Raw genomic sequence first — 20300 nt, forward strand, 5'->3', positions numbered from 1 at the left:
AATGTCATCCAAGTGCAGTCTGATGTTTTCTATGGAGTCATTGAGTTGCAAGGCCAAATGCAATCCGATAATCGGATCCAACTCGGCGTGCTGTGACCAACTCGGATAGACCCATCATGGGGGCCTGGTACTTGTTGGTTGGATCTGACAGATAAGAAAAGGAGGGTACTAGAAGAGTGTGGTGGTGAGAGCGCATATGGGAACTAGATTAAAGCCTATGTAGGGTTTTTGAGTTGAATAAGTTATACAGAAACAGAGGAGCATGCCCAGGCTTGGACTGGCCCACCGGAGAACAAGAGAATCCTCCGGTAGGCCCCTGTGAAATAGATCTGATGAGCAGTGCTATTGAACTTGATTCACTTTTTGCAGAAAAAGACATCATGTAATCACTCATTAAACAAGCTTGCTAAATTAATATTACATAGAAGCAAAAGTAAATTTGCGTACTAGGGTCAAGTCATTTTTGCATGTAGCTGAAGAGTGGGCCCCAAGAATCAAGGTTACCAGTGGGTCTTTGTCAACCAAGTTTGACACTGGGTGTGCCCACTAAATTGTTTCTCTCAGTCCTTACAAGATATAATGTAGTACCAGTGCATGAGTTCTTTAAAATTCACTCATAGATTTGGCTAAAAAGTTGGCCTTAGGCTATGTGCACACGTTGCGGATTCCGCTGCGGATTTTTCCGCACGGAAACGCAGGTAAAACCGCAGGTAAAGTGACCTGCAGTTTTCCTGCGGTTTGGTCTGCGGTTTTGCCCTGCGGTTTCACACCTCTACTATGGTAAAGGTATGAAACCGCTGCGGAATCTGCACAAACAATTGACATGCTGCGCTTTGTAAACCGCAGCAAAACCGCGCGGAAAAATCCGCACCGTCAGCACAGCATTTTTGAAACCCCATAGGGTTTCATTGTACTGTACATGGTCAGCGGAACTGCTGCGTTTCCGCAGGGCCAAAACCGCTGCGGAAACGCAGCAGAATCCGCAACGTGTGCACACAGCCTTATGCTACTAACCCAGGGGAAGAGTCTTGAGGAGATCATTTGCATATTCCCAGTGCCTTCTGGGATAAGTGAAGAGTCTCCGCAAGCTCAACGATCACTGGGTTTTGGCCGTTGCAGCTGAAAAGAGGAAATCGGAAAAACCGCGCGCCGATAGGCGCGCGAATTTTGGCTCATCTTTCATCGTTTTTAAGAAATCTCAAGATGGAAGAGGCCAGGAGCCATTTGGTGAGCTGCATTTCTTGCTACATGTTCACAGACTTACCAGTGGAAAAGCCAAACTTCACATGCCACAAATGCAAGCTTGTGTCCCTGTTGGAGGAAAAGTTGCAAAATCTCGAAGAGAGGTTAGCTACGTTGAAGATCATTAAGGAAGGTGAAGAGTTCTTGGACAGAGCAGAATTATCTCTTCATGTTACAGAAAGAGAAGAAATTCGAAGTACACCTGAAGAAACAGAGGAATGGAGACATGTGACCCAGAGAAGCAGGAGGACCAGGAGGCAGTCAGCACCCATACTGCTCAGTAACCAGTACCAGGCTCTCACGCAGGAAAACAATGAAGAAATACATCAGGATAAGACTTTGCCAACAAGCAGCAACCTTGTACGCCTTCAGAGTCCTCCTGGATGGAGAAAGAAAAATGTTGTGAAGAAGAAACGGAGAGTGGTGGTCATGGGGGATTTCCTGTTGAGAGGAACTGAGGCCGCTATCTGCAGACCAGATATAACTTCAAGAGAAATGTGCTGTCTTCCAGGTGCAAAAATTAAAGATGTGTCTGACAGGATATCAGGACTCTTCAGACCTACAGATGACTACCCATTCCTGCTACTACATGTGGGGACAAATGACACCGCAAGAAACGACCTGGAAACCATCTGCAGAGACTTTGAAGACTTAGGCAAGAAAGTGAAAGAACTGGGAGCGCAGGTGGTCTTCTCTTCCATCCTCCCAGTGGATGGCCATGGAACAAGGAGGTGGAATAAGATTCTGCAGGTGAACAACTGGCTACGTCGATGGTGCCGTCAGCAACGATTTGGATTTCTGGATCACGGAGTGAACTACTTATACGATGGACTACTTGCTAGAGATGGGGTGCACCTTACGAAGACTGGTAAGCATGTATTTGGAAGTCGCCTTGCTACACTTGTAAGGAGAGCTTTAAACTAGAACAACATGGGAAGGGAAGCAAAAGACCAGAAAAAGCCATACACCTGACAAATGCTATTGAGAACTCTGCTATTAGAAGTGGAAAGGAAGAACAAAGACGAAAGAATCTAATTAATAAAAATATTGGAGAAAGAGAAACCAATCACAAACTAAAATGTTTCTATACTAATGCACAAAGCATGGGCAACAAACAAGGAGAATTGGAACTACTAACACAGGAAAAGAAATATGATGTCATTGGAATCACTGAAATTTGGTGGGACAATACACATGATTGGAATACAAGACTAGAAGGATACAACTTATTTACAAGAAACAGACTTGATAAACGAGGAGGGGGTGTCGCATTGTATGTTAGAAACGCGTATATCTGCACAGAGATTGAAGCTTCAGAGACTGGGAGTTCTGTGGAAACTGTTTGGGTAAGAATACAAGGACAGAACAATGGAAAGGACACCATTGTAGGCATTTACTACAGGCCGCCTGTGCAAGCTGAAGCTATGGATGAACTCTTTATGCATCAAATGGCCAAGTTCTCCAAAAAATATGACATAGTTGTCATGGGAGATTTCAACTATCCAGACATTTGTTGGGAATCTCTCTCAGGCAAAACTAACAGGTCAAGGAAATTCTTATCCTCTCTTGCTGACAACTTTATCTTCCAAAAGGTAAGGGAGAAAACAAGGGGAACTGCTACCTTGGATCTAATCCTTATAAACAGGGAGGAAATGGTTGAGGAGGTAAAAGTGGCTGGGACCCTAGGAGGTAGCGACCATGCTATTTTAGAATTTTGGATAACTAGAGGCGGAAGACCTGTGAAGACTCAGACGTCAAGGTTAGATTTCAGAAAGGCAGATTTTAAGGGATTCAGAAAGAGAATTGGAGGGATCCAATGGCTGGATATCCTTAAAGACAAAAATGTCCAGGAAGGATGGGAAATCTTGAAAAATGAAATTCTCAAAGCACAGTTGTTAGCAATTCCGAAAAGAGGGAAGAATAGGAAGCAGTTAAGGAAACCAGGATGGATGAACACAGAACTTAAGCACATGCTAAAAAGGAAGAAAAAAATGTTTATAAAATGGAAAGAGGGAGGCATATCTAAAGAAGAATATAATGCTGTCTGCAGAACCTGCAGGGCACAAATCAGATTATCTAAAGCTGAAAATGAATTGAGGCTTGTAAGAGATGTCAAAAGCAATAATAAAGGATTTTGGGGATATGTCAAAAGTAATAGAAAAGTCAAAGATGCTATAGGATTTTTACAGGATGAAAATGATGAAATGGTAAGACAGGATGTTGAGAAGGCTGAACTTTTAAATTCCTATTTTGCATCTGTTTTCTCTCAGAAAGGAAATGTAACATCAACTGTTATTCACTGTCCTATTAAGGGAATAGAAGAATCCAGGATATCTATAAACAGAAAGATAGTGAGGAAACACTTAGCTAGCCTAAATGAATTCAAGTCTCCAGGTCCAGATGAATTACACCCCAGAGTACTGAAGGAGATAGCAGAAGAAATTTTTGAACCCCTCTCTATAATCTTTGAAAATTCTTGGAGAACAGGAGAAGTGCCAGAAGACTGGAGAAGAGCAAATGTTGTTCCTATCTTCAAAAAGGGGAAGAAGGTGGACCCAGGTAACTATAGGCCGGTGAGTCTGACTTCTATACCAGGAAAGATCTTTGAACAAATTATTAAACAACATGTATGTCAATACCTGGATAAGAATGAAGTGATTAAACAGAGTCAGCATGGGTTTGTAACTAATAAGTCATGTCAGACTAACTTAATTTCCTTCTATGACGGTATCACTGATTGGGTGGATCAAGGAAATGCTGTAGATATAGTATATCTTGACTTCAGCAAAGCATTTGACAAAGTCTCTCATACAATCCTTATTGAAAAAATGATTAAGTATGGAATGGACAAGGCAACTGTTAGGTGGATTCATAACTGGCTTAGTGATCGGACCCAAAGAGTGGTCGTAAATGGCTGCACATCCAGTTGGAAGAATGTCTCAAGTGGGGTACCACAGGGCTCTGTCCTGGGCCCTGTATTGTTCAACATCTTTATCAACAATTTAGATGAAGGAATTGAGGGTAAACTGATTAAATTTGCTGATGACACAAAGCTAGGAGGGATAGCTAATACTAGAGAAGAGAGAGAGAGGATTCAAAAAGATTTAAATAAACTGGAGAAGTGGTCAGCAACTAACAGAATGGTTTTTAACAGGGAGAAATGCAAAGTACTACATCTGGGCAATAAAAATGGAAAAAGCATATATAGAATGGGAGGAATAGGGCTAAGTGACAGCACATGTGAAAAAGACTTGGGTATACTAATAGATCACAGACTGAATATGAGTCAACAGTGTGATGCAGCAGCAAAAAAGGCAAATGCAATTCTAGGATGTATTAACAGAAGCATACAGTCTAGATCACGTGAAGTCATTATTTCCCTCTACTCCTCTTTGGTCAGACCTTATCTGGAATATTGTGTCCAGTTTTGGGCACCACATTTTAAAAAAGACATCAACAAACTGGAGCAAGTTCAGAAAAGAGCGACCAGAATGGTGACCGGTCTGCAAACCCTGTCTTATGAGGAAAGGTTGGGAATGTTTAGTTTGCAAAAGAGAAGACTGAGAGGAGACTTAATAGCTGTCTACAAATATCTAAAGGGCTGTCACATTGTAGAAGGATCAACTTTATTCTCATTTGCACAAGGAAAGACTAGAAGCAATGGGATGAAACTGAATGGGAGGAGACACAGATTAGATATTAGAAAAAACTTTTTGACAGTTAGAGTGATCAATGAGTGGAACAGGCTGCCACGAGAAGTGGTGAGTTCTGCTTCAATGGAAGTCTTCAAACAGAGGCTGGACAGACATCTGACTGGAATGATTTAGCGAATCCTGCTTTGAGCAGGGGGTTGGACCAGATGGCCCAGGAGGTCCCTTCCAACTCTACGATTCTATGATTCTATGATTCTACTATGCTGACTTAGTTTGGATACAGGAGGATCGGCTCAGTTTATGCCTCTCACTTCTCCAAGCATGCCCACGACATAGACATTTCCATAGACATTGTCGTTACTCTGGTATGGAGTATTCCATTTGCATGTTTTTCCACTCTTTAAGAACCACTTTACCAAAAAACTCAATGTGTACAGGGGGAGTGGGGATCACCTGGAGGTCATATTGCCCTTTTCTTCCCTTTCTTGTGAAGTCACAGAGCTGGTGGCGCATTAGGTAGCACAAAAGGGTGCAAAGTATTTTCACTTTTTGCTATGAGATCTCATGGTTGATAAGGGATACATTATATGCAAACGATTTGATTATCTAGTGTCAAAATCCCACTTACGGCAGTTGCGTTCATCGGATCCATCGGTGCAGTCCTTCATTCGATCACATTTATAAGCCCCTGGTATACACTGACCGCCACCGCATGTGAACTGCTGAGCAGAGCAAGTTCTTCCGGCTGAAAAATAAACCAATTAATTGCACGCTGATCTGTATGAGGCATTTATCATCCTCAAAGTAGAAATTCTTTACCATGCAATGAAAATTGAGAAAATGATCATGTAAGTACAATGCTAATATATGCAGCATTTAGTTAATTAGTTCGCAAACGTCATTATAAATAGTCATCAAACGATAGAGGATGAGCTCTGTGATGTATCTCTTACATAGAATTGGATTTGTCCATAGGGATCCATGCACACTCATGTATATACTGTATGTTCTGCATTAAAATGGTGGTGACGTTTGTAGAGTAAACAGCCCCCCACCCCTCCGCAAGGATAAGTGCTAAATATCTTATTATAAATGCATAAAACTGACCTCCGAACAAGATATATAGTAAAAAAAAAAAAAAAGCTGCAGAAAATTAAATAGTCAGAAACTATTTGAGAAACTTACGGCAGTGCTGTTCATCAGAGCCGTCAATACAGTCTTCTTCATCATCACAGACCCAGGATCGAACAATGCATTCACCATCCCCACACCGAAACTGGCTCGCTGTGCATGATCGTGCAGCTGATATCATAGGGGAGAATTTTATTAATAATTAGCTTGCCCCCTTAAAAGTATATTATATCCCTACAGTGCCAGGCTGCTTTAAATTTTACGCATTCGTGATCACCACTGCCCCCTGTAATTCATCTCTTTAGTGAGTCAGTGTTTCTAAATATTCAACATACAATGGTAACGGTTACTTTATGACCTAAATGTGTCATATACGCTCCATAGGAATAGGTGATTTTAACCTCTAAAAGCATAAAAGACAGTTGTTTTTCTTCATTCATGATATATAGCTGTCACAGGTTTACCGCGACAGATAGGAGCCAGAAGATCGCAACATCTGATTTTTCCTACTCCTGCACTGATTAGAAGCACTTTACCTTCTTATTAAATGGTGCAAATTTCTTTGGGCAGGGCAATGGTTAATCTGCTCAACTGAGAGCTCCTGGAGCTAAGGCTCTCAGCTGTGCTCTGTTAGCCACTCCCATCTGCTATATAATCTGGGCCCTGGCCAGCACTCATTGTAAGAGTTAGCTTATGCTGCATAGCTGCAGGTTGTTGGTTATTATAGGAGAAGGTGTTTGCTGGATTTTTCTGTGACTGTTGCTAGGCTTTGAGTGTGTAATAATTCTCTTTCTTCTCCTACTTTGATTTAACTCCATCCTCCACTTCCCGGTGCATTCCCCTGTTATATGTGTGAGTATATTTGTATGTTTGGTATTTTTTCATTACCCCTGTTTGTACTACCTCGTTAGTCTGGTTGGTGTACTACAGTACACTACTACTCCCATCTTCCCTAGGTGGGGGAAGGGTACAGACTGAGGGCGAATTCAGGAGCTAAGGAATGGTATATGGCCCTGGCATATTCACCATCAGAAGTAACTTAGGGAGCAAGGCAAGCTAAGACACCCCGTTAGTGATAGGAACAAGGAAGGAACCCCTGGTCCCAGGACACACAACAACAGAGTTGTGACAATAGCATCACTTGTAGGCAAGGCAAAATGGGAAAATGCCCAGAGACCCCCAATACCAAGAGATATTCACCTCCCAATTTCCTCCAACACTTCTCAATTATATCAGCATATGGACACAGATGGAAGAGGACCCCTGTGCAAGAACAATATACGGGCCCTTCTTTGTGTCTGGGACAGAAGCTGCCTGCTGATTTTGAAGGTGGAAGTGGGTCGCCTATGCTCTTGGGCCACAGTGATGCAGCACAGGTTGCACCAATGGTATGTCCACACCTGCATAAGAGTATTTCAGCTTTGTGCCACTCTGACATTGTACAGAGCCAGAATACAACTATCTGCATGAAGGCTATGGTCTGTCTTTCCTGATTAATAGGTCATGGCCTCTGCTCCAATACCCAGACACTCAGTATTACCCTAACTTATTCTAAGGGCAGGTGCAGACAAGCGTATTTTTGGTCTGGGTATGATCCAACAAAATATCGGAACGCCTTCAGACCGAAATGTTAGTCTATGTGGCCGGGAACATGTCCAATTTTTTCCTCGGACAGAGTTTGTTGGAGAAAAAAAAATCACAGCATGTCTGAGTTTGATCCAATATTCGGATCGTACTGAGCCATGCAAGTCGGAGGAAATCATCGAACAGCACTCAGATGTTTTTCTCCTAATCAGAAAGAATCGGATCCTACTTTGATTAGCGTTTGATCAGAATGTGAGTTGCATAATCAAACCGATTGAGAGCATCTACGCTCGTCTACACCTGCCCTAACTTGTCTCAATGACTGGTACTGCTCCCAAAATAGCTAGTATCACCCACTTTTGGGTGGCGATTGTCTAAGCCTTTCTGCCCCTTTATGTTGCAGAACCAGGGACTCTCCTAGCAAAATTGGACTTATCCTTAGGTTAGATCATCAATAACAGTCAGGAGAGGTCTGACACCTGGCACTGCCACCGATCAGCTGTTTGCAGGTCCTGATGTGGCTGAAAGTAAATGACCATGTTCGGAAAAACACAACTCTTTTCTTCTGGTACATAAAAATCACTCCAGGGGAAAACTTGAGCAACTTTGCAAAAAATATTGCAACTTTTTAAAAAGTCATAATTGATGGGTCAGCTGAAAATATTCAAAACCCAAAACACCCCTCACATGGCTGACCATTCAAAAAAAATCAGGCAAACACATATTAGCTAGAATTTAAAGACGGCGTGAATTTAAAGAATAAGGTGCAAATGAAAGAAAAGCAAAAAAAAACACCAAAAACAGACAGAAAAAAATGCAATAATGAATCGGGCCCATGATGTATGGAGCTGTGCTTTCCCGACTATGCACTGTGAACGCAGAGAGAGCTGAAAACAGCGCACAGTGGGGAAAGCACTCTTACGGATACGTCATAAATAGTAAGTCCTGAACAATCCCTTTATCTGTTTATGCAAAAATGCAAAGTGCTGCTTTAAGCAAAATAATTATACCCTCTTGGTTAGTATACAATCAGAGTAAAAACTGCATGTATGTTTTTGAGGCTTTCTGCAGCACCACTACTGCCAAGGAAGTGTGAACTTGGCCCGACACTGTCCCTTGTTTGTTCATTACAAAAATCTGTTCATTGTAAAGTATTAAGCAACTGTGAAAGCATGCCTTTGAAGGTATTAGAAATCAGCTCTGACATCCGGAATCTGTTCCCTGACCTTGCCCCATTATATATTTCCACTTTACAAAGTTTCTTTTTGACTTGCATAAGTATATACAGAGTACCGGCAATTCTTTGACAAATGCAACTTTACTTAAAATCCGCCCTGAAATCAAACAGCCACTGGTAGAAATAAATCTACAGAATTTCTACTCTTCTGTCATTTCTTTTTAGCTCCCTCATCGGCAGATGCTGTCAACAGACTTTCCCCAGCCCCTGCATGGCAAATTTGCAGATGCAAGGGACATAACTAAGCAGATTTATATTTTGGGGGGTATTAGAAAGTAGGGTGGAAATAATCTTTCCAACCAGCAGATGACACTTACGGCAGCCAAATTCATCGGAGTTATCAGGGCAATCTGCAGATCCATCACACCTCCAGCCTAATGGAATACAGCGTCCACTGGAACAGCGAAAATCACTGGACGTACATCCTAGAAGACAGAAGCACAAAATAGTCCCCTTCAATAATATCTCTATTTCTGTAGCAAAATGTATTCATATTGTAGAGACACTAAAACCCCAGTTATTTTGCACTCTATTTGCTGTATAGCTGATGTAATCTATTACTCCCTGCTATCAGTCATGTCAGGTCAGAGAGAAGCTGAGTGTGGTGTTCCTTAAACGGAATCTTTCATTAGGATCATCCCTCCTAAGCCATCTATATGAACATGCAGAGCACAGGAAGATTAAGTAAATGATTTCTTTATAAGTGCGATCTGTTGATTTGTTCCATACAAAGACACCTTTTTCTTATATGCAAATGAGCCATTAAGATCTATGGGCCAGACATAGATCTCCCTGAGAATCTGCCTCCAGAGCTTATTTTAAATGAAAGGAGGCGTTACCAGTGTGAGACAAGCAATGACTGACAGTGTGCTCTCCTAATCTATGTGTCTCACACTGGTAACGTCTTCTTTCATATAAAATAAGCTCTGGAGGCAGATTCTCATGGACATCTATGTCCGGCTGGCCCATAGATCTAAACAGTTCATTTATGTATTAAGAAAAATGTGGATTTCTCTGGCATAATAATTCTATGTCTGATGCCCAAATAGATGGCTTAGGAGGGTTCATCCTACTGACTAATGCTCTTCAAAATGTTTTTTTTTCCAGCTTTACATTTCTATTTTTCGTATAAAAATAAAAAAAATAACCAATGCTGTATTCACTCCCTAATAAAGGCAACAAAGGAATGCTACGTGGTAGTGAGGGTATACGTGATACTTAGTGAATTTACAATGCAAAGTCATATAAAAGTAAAAATCCCTGTTACCAAGGAGCCAGACCTGAGCGATAATGCGTGGACAGCCGGAAAAACACGAAACAAAAAAGAGAAGAGAGCATGAAACCAACCATGCAGTCCAAAATAACAATCAATTTATTACATAATTCTGGTAAAAACAAATTCAGGTAAAGAATAACCGGACAAACCTCAATGAATAACATGACATGACATGTCACATGACAAGCCTACAACCTGCAGTAACCACCGATCGACCAAACCGCTGCACGACCAGCTCTACCCTCGCCTACTGTATTATCACCCATCCCTTGAAGATTGTGAGCCTTCGCGGGCAGGGTCCTCTCTCCTCCTGTACCAGTTATGACTTGTATTGTTTAAGATTATTGTACTTGTTTTTATGTATACTCCTCCTTACATGTAAAGCGTCATGGAATAAATGGCGCTATAACAATAAATAATAATAATAATGAATAGAGTATACAATTATACAGAAGGGACGCACACCCAGGGATATGATAGTACAAATAGAGCTGGGTTAAAAATGACACAAAAGTGTATGTGGTATAAAATTCAGGTAAAATTATCATATACACTCACATAAATCAATGAGCTCAATCTTGTAAAATATTGATTATATAAAAAATAAGTAAATGAATAAAAGTGCTAGTGCAGTGTAACTAAAAGTGTTACAACAGCAGCAAAAACAATGGGTGTAAGTGTATACCATATAACGGTCAAAGCACGAATTAGCAGCACAAAATGAATGTGTGTAACAAAAGTGTTACCATAGTAAGATCAAAAGGTGTGGGTATATATTACGTATAGTGGTCAGAACAGCAAATAGTAACACAAAGTAAAATGTGTGGTAGAAAGAGCAGAAGATCATGCGAAAGTGTAAATAATTAATCCAAGGTTGTAAATCACTCACAATGATAATGCAGATCTCTGGCTCCTGGATGGGGTCCAGGAGGGGTGGAGAACACAAGGAACCCCCTAGGAAGAAGCCAATGTGAAACGCGCGTCGGGGACCACTGCTGCATCCTCAGGTGGTGTACTTATTTACTCTTTTTGCATTAGGCCACTACCCCCACTATGTGTGTTTACCTTCAGTGATATGGTGCTGCTATAATTTATGTGATATGCTGTGAATCACTTTCACTATGATACATTATTACAAGGTATTTTTTACCTATAATCAGTCTAACTACAGCAAGTATATATTTTTTGCACTTTATGCACTGCTAGCACCTTGAGACCCCTTTTTTTTCTTTTGGCTTGTTTTAGGTTTTTATTTTTATTGTATGTGCTCACATTTAGTGATATTGTGTTGTTAATACATATAACACGCTGTTAACTACCCTTATAATTTTTCTTACCTATATTTAATTTACCGTAATTTATTTGCAGCAAGTACAGTATATCTATTTGCATTATATGCACTGAAAGCACTTTGTGATACCATTCCTTTTTCTAATATATTTACATAGATTACACACTATCCTTAAAATATTCCTCAAGATTAATTGGTCAATTATGTAAACATACACTCACTGGCCACTTTATTAGGTACACCTGTCCAACTGTGTGTTAAGACTTAATTTCTAATCAGCCAATCACATGGCGGCAACTCAGTGCATTTAGGCATGTAGACATGGTCAAGACAATCTCCTGCAGTTCAAACCGAGCATCAGTATGGGGAAGAAAGGTGATTTGAGTGCCTTTGAACGTGGCATGATTGTTGGTGCCAGAAGGGCTGGTCTGAGAATTTCAGAAACTGCTGATCTACTGGGATTTTCACGCACAACCATCTCTAGGGTTTATAGAGAATGGTCCGAAAAAGAAAAAAAATCCAGTGAGCGGCAGTTCTGTGGCCGGAAATGCCTTGTTGATGCCAGAGGTCAGAGGAGAATGGGCATACTGGTTCGAGCTGATAGAAAGGCAACAGTGACTCAAATTGCCACCCGTTACAACCAAGGTAGGCAGAAGAGCATCTCTGAACGCACAGTGCGTCGAACTTTGAGGCAGATGGGCTACAGCAGCAGAAGACCACACTGGGTACCACTCCTCTCAGCTAAGAACAGGAAACTGAGGCTACAATTTGCACAAGCTCATCGAAATTGGACAGTAGAAGATTGGAAAAACGTTGCCTGGTCTGATGAGTCTCGATTTCTGCTGCGACATTCGGATGGTAGGGTCAGAATTTGGCGTAAACAACATGAAAGCATGGATCCATCCAGCCTTGTATCAACGGTTCAGGCTGGTGGTGGTGGTGTCATGGTGTGGGGAATTTTTTCTTGGCACTCTTTGGGCCCCTTGGTACCAATTGAGCATCGTTGCAACGCCACAGCCTACCTGAGTATTGTTGCTGACCATGTCCATCCCTTTATGACCACAATGTACCCAACATCTGATGGCTACTTTCAGCAGGATAATGCGCCATGTCATAAAGCTCGAATCATCTCAGATTGGTTTCTTGAACATGACAATGAGTTCACTGTACTCAAATGGCCTCCTCAGTCACCAGATCTCAATCCAATAGAGCATCTTTGGGATGTGGTGGAACGGGAGATTCGCATCAGGGATGTGCAGCCGACAAATCTGCGCCAACTGTGTGATGCCATCATGTCAATATGGTCCAAAATCTCTGAGGAATGCTTCCAGCACCTTGTTGAATCTCTGCCACGAAGAATTGAGGCAGTTCTGAAGGCAAAAGGGGGTCCAACCCCTTACTAGCATGGTGTACCTAATAAAGTGGCCAGTGAGTGTATGTAGTTATTTTTGATGAACTTGTAGTACATTTTGTGAGTGCAGTAATATTTTGTATTTGTATCCACTCCCAGAATATTATTTTTTTAATATATGTGTGTATATGTCCTAATAAAGATTTTACAATATAATTTTATATACTTGGCATAAGACTTCCTTTTGCTTATAGGTTTAAGTCATTCAGCATGACGCTGGCAGTCACACCCCTCTCACCAGAGCAGTCCGAAAGAAACAGCTTCTCTGTTGACGTGGAGCAGCTGAATCGCCAGCAGGAGCGTTCAGTGACCATTCCAAGCCAAAGAGGAGTAGAACAAGCAAGCAGTTGCCTTTGTTAGTAACAAGCTGCAGTTTAGATTTTGGATTCATAGTGAAAAAAAATATATAATAGTCTCGGACAACCCCTATAAGACACGGTATGCAGAACACAAGTCTTGATGAATTGGGGCCTACATTTTTCTGTCCTTAGTTAGGAAAAAGCCCAGCAGTTCATTTTAGTATTTGTTATTAGGCCCGATCTCTTTTATAGTTTTCACTGCCAATTTCCCATATATTGCATTGTTTATGTCACCATTAAAGGGTGTAATTGAACTGGTCTATCAGGTGCCCCCTTTTCACGCAATTCTAAGGAGAAAGCAATAAGCAAAAAGTGAACTATTGTTTGCCATACACAATAAATTTCAGATAAAGTGTCAGAAACAAATGAGCTGCCTCTTTTGGGCATATATACTGTGGGTACGGAAAGTATTCAGACCCCTTTAAATTTCTCACTCTTTGTTTCATTGCAGCCATTTGGTAAATTCAAAAAAGTTCATTTTTTTCTCATTAATGTACACTGCAACCCATCTTGACTGAAAAAAAAACAGAAATGTAGAAATTTTTGCAGATTTATTAAAAAAGAAAAACTGAAATATCACATGGTCATAAGTATTCAGACCCTTTGCTAAGACACTCATATTTAAGTCACATGCTGCCCATTTACTTGTGATCCTCCTTGAGATGGTTCTACTCCTACATTGGATTTGTAAAGGCACACACCTGTCTATATAAGACCTCAAAGCTCACAGTGCATGTCAGACCAAATGAGAATCATGAGGTCAAAGGAACTGCCCAAGGAGCTCAGAGACAGAATTGTGGCAAGGCACAGATCTGGCCAATGTTACAAAAGAGTTTCTGCTGTACTCAAGGTTCCCAAGAACACAGTGGCCTCCATAATCCTTAAATGGAAGAAGTTTGGGACCACCAGAAGTCTTCCTAGACCTCGCCGTCCAGCCAAACAGAGCAATCATGGGAGAAGAGCCTTGGTGAGAGAGGTTAAGAAGAGCCCCAAGATCACTGTGGCTGAGCTCCACAGATGCAGGAGGGAGATGGGAGAAAGTTCCACAAAGTCAACTATTACTACATCCCTCCACCAGTCGGGCCGTTATGGCAGAGTGACCTGACGGAAGCCTCTCCTCAGTGCAAGACATATGAAAGCCCGCACAGAGTTTGCTAAAAAACACATGAAGAACTCCCAGACTATGAGAAATACGATTCTCTGGTCCGATGAGACGAAGATAGAACTTTTTGATGATAATTCTAAGCGGTATGTGTGGAGAAAACCAGTCATTGCTCATCACCTGCCCAATACAATCCCAACAGTGAAACATGGTGGTGGCAGCATCATGCTATGGGGGTGTTTTTCAGCTGCAGGGACAGGACGACTAGTTGTAATTGAAGGAATCATGAATTCAGTCAAGTACAAAGATATCCTGGATGAAAACCTCTTCCAGAGGGCTCTGGACATCAGACTTGGCTGAAGGTTCACCTTCCAACAAGACAATGACCCTAAGCACACAGCTAAAATAACAAAGGAGTGGCTTCAGAACAACTCTGTGACCATTCTTGACTGGCCCAGCCAGAGCCCTGACCTACACCCAATTGAGCACCTCTGGAGAGACCTGAAAATGGCTGTCCACCAACATTCACCATCCAACCTGACAGAACTGGAGAGGATCTGCAAGGAAGAATGGCAGAGGATCCCCAAATCCAGGTGTGAAAAACTTGTTGCATCATTCCCAAGAAGACTCATGGCTTTACCAGCTCAAAAGGTGCTTCTACTCAATATTGAGCAAAGAGTCTGAATACTTATGACCATGTGATGTTTCACTTTTTCTTTAATAAATTTGCAAAATTGTTTAAATTTCTGTTTTTTTTTCCAGTCAAGATGGGGTGCAGAGTGTACATTAATGAGAAAGAAATGAACTTTTTTGAATATACCAAATAGCTGCAATGAATCAAAGAGTGAAAAATGTAAAGGGGTCTGAATACTTTCCGTACCCACTGTATATAGTAATTTATATGGTCAGCAAGCAAAAAGCAGTCACATCAGTGCGTGGCGCAATGTAGCTTTGGCCCACGTGTGTCCGTGGGAGGCAGTGACCTGTCTGCTCTTGTGATTATGTTACTTAGGACTGGCCTGCCTTGTCTGATCCTTTGATTATGTCAGTGAGGACAAGGCTGGATGTGCCCGGGGTAGTGTTATATTATGGTGATGGTGCACTGCAAAGAGAGGAGAGTGGAATAAAGCAAATTAACCCAGCAAAAGATAAGGAGCGTATAAAACTATGCAAAAATTTGTTTTCTTACACATCTTCTATTCATTCAGCCACCTGATAGCATACAACATGTTGCTTCCCTTATCCCATATTACTAGGATCCCTGTATTTATGTAGTTGATATACTTATAGCATATACTGTAATTATACTGTTTAGCAGTTTATTTTTGCTTTCTTTGTTTCTTTTTTGATTGCACAATAACCCAATTACTTACTTAGATCTGTTTACTCCTCCTTTTCCTTATTTTTTTAAGAAAAACAGCAGACACCATAAAGGATTGCCTCGGACAGAATTATAAGTCAATGGGATTCATACGGCTCCGTAAAGCTATGCGCACGTGTTGAGTAAAATTTCGGCACCATTTCTGCAGCTGTTGGCAGGAAAAACGCAGCTAAAAAATGCACGGTTTTGCCTCATTTTGTGCTACGTTTTTTGTCTGCGTTTTTCATTTAAGCCAATGGTAAAAAAAAAAAATGCACGGCAAAAACACACAGAGAACTGGCAAGCTGCAGATTATTTTCGGAATGTGCATGACATGTTTCTTATTCACTTTATTGGCATTTGGTTTGTCACAAATACATGCAGGAAAAAAACGAGACAAAAACGCACCAAATCTGCAAGGTGTGCACACAGCCTAATTAGAGTTTATTATGTGACAAATGCATTTTCTGCCCCTATGACCGACAGAGAAACTATATTTCTATTGCAAATATAAACTTATCCTGAATATTAATGACATTAATTAATGACATTAAATGACATGAAGCCCTAATCTTTGGAGTCACTTTGTGGAAAATTTCAAGAAACTGTATAAATAGCAATTCCCAAAATAGGATGCTGGAATTGTAATTGATCCTTTCATCATGGCAGTATTCTGTACATGTATGGCTGCCAGAAAATTCAGATTCCCTAAAATCACCATGCAGACCTATCAGTATACACATGCTGTTTTATGACTGCCTGTGTCTGCAATCCACTGACAGCAGCTTGTATTATAGGGAAAAAGTACAGCTTAAAAATCCCCGCGGTTCTGAAGGGGTTTGTTTTAACACTCCTGTATAGAGATGAGTGACTTTGCCTTTTTTCGGGTCGAGTCGGGTTTCGTGAAACTCAACTTTCTCAAAAGTCCAGTCGAACGAAATCGACCGACTATAGGGAAAAGTAGGGGTCCGACTGAAACACGAAACCCAATACAAGTCAATGGGGAAGCAAAGTCGTCAGGGAGTGGAGGACAGTAAACACACCTACAGTGCCCATTTCAATGCCAACGACATCAATTCTTATTACAACTTAAGCTTGTCAACCTTAACTTACTTTATAATAAATCGTTACGCATTGAAAACTGGGGGTTATTTGGCTAAAGTTGTGGAGGGGGGTTGGGCTGGCTCCAGGTTTTCGTGTACCCCGGGCGAAAGAGTGTCAGTGGGCCCCTTTAATACATACCACAATTCATGATGCTCCGATGTGGCAGAGAAATACTGGTATAGTGCAATGAAAAATACTTCACTTCTTACATTACATGACTGATATCTATTTTAAATTGTACAATAGCTCAAAAACCGGACAGTATATTACTCCATACAGTATTATGGCCACCACATAGTGCACCATACAGAATAATCAGCCCCATATATTGCTCCATACAGAATAATTGGTCCCATATAATGTTCCATACAGTATATGATGAGCTCTACATAATGATACAGTATATGATGGTCCCCATATAATGTGCCATACAGTATAGGACGGTCCCCATAGAGTAGAATGAGCCCCACATATTGCTCCATACAGTAAAATGAGTCGCATATAAAGCTCCATACAGTATATGATGGGCCCCATATATTGCTCCATACAGAATGGGCTCCATATAATGCTCCATACAGAATAGGCCCCATATGTGCTCCATATAATGCTCCATATCCTATATGATGGTCCATAAATAATGAACCCCATATGATGCTCCAGTATATGATGGGCCCCATGGATGATGCTCCATTGTATGATGGGCCTATATAATGCTCCATATATACTATATTGGGCCCCATATGATGCTCTAGTATATGATGGGCCCCATATGATGCTGCAGTAAATGATGGGCCCCATGGATGATGCTCCAGTGTATAATGGGCCTATACACTGTGTGCAGAATTATAAGGCAAATGAGTATTTTGATCACATCATCCTTTTTATACATGTTGTTCTACTGCAAGCTGTATAGGCTTGAAAGCCAACTGCCAATTATGTAAATCAGGTGATTTGCATCTCTGTAATGAGGAGGGGTGTGGTCTAATGACATCAGCACCCTATATAAGGTGTGCTTAATTATTAGGTAACTTCCTTTCCTTTGGCAAAATGGGTCAGAAGAGAGATTTGACGGACTCTGAAAAGTCAAAAATTGTAAGATGTCTTGCAGAGGAATGCAGCAGTCTTGAAATTGCCAAACTTTTGAAGCGTGATCACTGAACAATCAAGCGTTTCATGGCAAATAGCCAACAAGGTCGCAAGAAGCGTGTTGATAAAAAAAAAAGGCTCAAAATGCCCATGAATTGAGGAAAATCAAGCGTGAAGCTGCCAAGATGCCATTTGCCACCAGTTTTGCCATTTTTCAGAGCTGCAACGTTACTGGAGTATCAAAAAGCACAAGGTGTGCCATACTCAGGGACATGGCCAAGGTAAGGAAGGCTGGAAAACGACCATCTTTGAACAAGAAGCATAAGATAAAACGTCAAGACTGGGCCAAGAAATATGTTAAGACAGATTTTTGTAAGGTTTTATGGACTGATGAAATGAGAGTGATTCTTGATGGGCCAGATGGATGGGCCCGAGGCTGGATCAGTAAAGGGCAGAGAGCTCCACTCTGTCTCAGACGCCAGCAAGGTGGAGGTGGGGTATTGGTATGGGCTGGTATCATCAAAGACAAACTTGTGGGACCTTTTCAGAAGTTTCTGGAAGACACCTTCTTCAAGCAGTGGTACAGGAAGAAGTAGGTATCGTGCAAGAAAAACATGATTTTCATGCAGGACAATGCTCCATCACATGCATCCAAATACTCCACAGTGTGGCTGCCCAGTAAAGGTCTAAAAGAAGAAAAAATAATGACATGGCCCCCTTGGTCACCTGATCTGAACCCCATAGAGAACCTGTGGTCCCTCATAAAATGTGAGAGCTAAAGGGAGTGGAAACATTACACCTCTCGGAACAGAGTCTGGGAGGCTGTGGTGGCTGCTGCATGCAATGTTGATCGTAAACAGATCAAGCAACTGACAGAATCTATGGATATTGCAGAGAAAAGGAGACACAAAAGCGCAATAGGGTCTTATCTGTGTTACAGAGAGAGATTACACTAAGAAATTTGCTCACCTGATTAGGGTAAGAGAAAGCATATAGTCTGGCGGCTGCTGCAGATCCACAGGTCCTCAACGACCAGAAGAAATCACGTATTCAGGGGAATTTGTAGTTATATTCCACGCTGCCGCAAGAAAGTATTCCAGGAGATCAATGTCAAAGATTCACAGTGGTTTATTCTACGCGTTTCGGGGGTCTATGGATGGAAGGCTTTTGAGTGTTATCGTAAAGAAAGCTGGCTATGTTGGTCCCTTTTTTTTTGGTTTGGAATGTCAGAAATGTTTATCTCTACATTTTGTGTTGTTATATTGGTTTACCTGGTGAAAATAAACAAGTGAGATGGGTATATATTTGGTTTTTATTAAAATAACCAAATACACGCCGGCGCTATCAAATGCACAGTCAAAAAAAGCTGCTTGCACACCTGGCAGAGTGACTGTGCTCTCCGCCACTAAAGAGCCAAACTGAAACTAAACAGAAAGTGGCCGCGCTTAAAGCACTGTGTACTGAAAATACAATCAACTGAAAATGGTAATAGATCTCTAAAAAATATATAATGCAAATGCAAATACACTGTGTTCCAAATTATTATGCAAATGATATTTTTCTATGATTTTCCTAAATAGTCAGTACAAATGACAGTCAGTCTAATAAAAGTCATCACCCGTTAGAGTATACATCAAATTTTATTGAAGAAACCTCCCAATGATAACAGTATAATCTCCAAAATGAATAAAAACTCAAATTGCACTGTTCCAAATTAGGCACAGTAGAATTACTAAACATTTGATCTGTTTTAAAGAACTGAAAATGTTCATTTGTGGAATTTTCAGCATTAGGAGGTCACATTCACTGAACAAGAAAGCTATTTAACTCCAAAACATCCTAACAGGCCAAGTTATATGCTATCATAGGAACCCTTCTGTGACATCACCTTCACAATTCTTGCATCCATTGAACTTGGGAGTTTTTGGAGAGTTTCTGCTTGGATTTCTTTGCATGAAGTTGGAATAGCCTCCCAGAGTTGCTGTTTTGATGTGAACTGTCTCCCTCATAGATCTTTTGCTTGATGATACTCTAAAGGTTCTCTACAGGGTTGAGGTCAGGGGAAGATGGTGGCCACACCATGAGTTTATCTCCTTTTATGCCTATAGCAGCCAATGACTCAGAGGTAATCTTTGCAGCATGAGATGGTGCATTGTCGTGCATGAAGAGGATTTTGCTCCTGAAGGCACATTTCTGCTTTTTATACCATGGAAGACAGCTGTCAGTCAGAAACTCTATATGCAGTACTTTGCAGAGGTCATTTTCACACCTTCAGGAACCTTAAAGAGCCCTACCAGCTGTTTCCCCATGATTCCGGCCCAAAACATGACTCCTCCTCCTCCTTGCTGAAGTCGCAGCCTTGTTGGGACATAGTGGCCATCCTCCAACCATCCGTCTGGACCATCCAGGGTTGATCGACACTCATCAGTAAACAAGACTGTATGAAAATTAGTCTTCATGTATG

General features: G+C 41.2%; 1 protein-coding gene across 1 annotated transcript in view; it reads right to left on the minus strand.

Annotated features, from left to right (window-relative positions):
* Nucleotides 1-20300, minus strand: part of LRP2 (LDL receptor related protein 2) — a 281363-nt gene that overhangs the window by 165248 nt on the left and 95815 nt on the right. The window contains exons 2-4 of the mRNA XM_073545810.1: nucleotides 9165-9272; nucleotides 6081-6197; nucleotides 5524-5640 (exon numbers count right to left, since the gene is read on the minus strand). Coding sequence (XP_073401911.1) covers nucleotides 5524-5640; nucleotides 6081-6197; nucleotides 9165-9272 — 342 coding nt within the window. The remainder of the gene's footprint in view (nucleotides 1-5523; nucleotides 5641-6080; nucleotides 6198-9164; nucleotides 9273-20300) is intronic.

The sequence above is a fragment of the Dendrobates tinctorius genome, unplaced genomic scaffold (genome assembly GCF_039654945.1).
Source record: "Dendrobates tinctorius isolate UK_male_01 unplaced genomic scaffold, ASM3965494v1 ptg000143l, whole genome shotgun sequence".
NCBI lineage: Eukaryota > Metazoa > Chordata > Amphibia > Anura > Dendrobatidae > Dendrobates > Dendrobates tinctorius.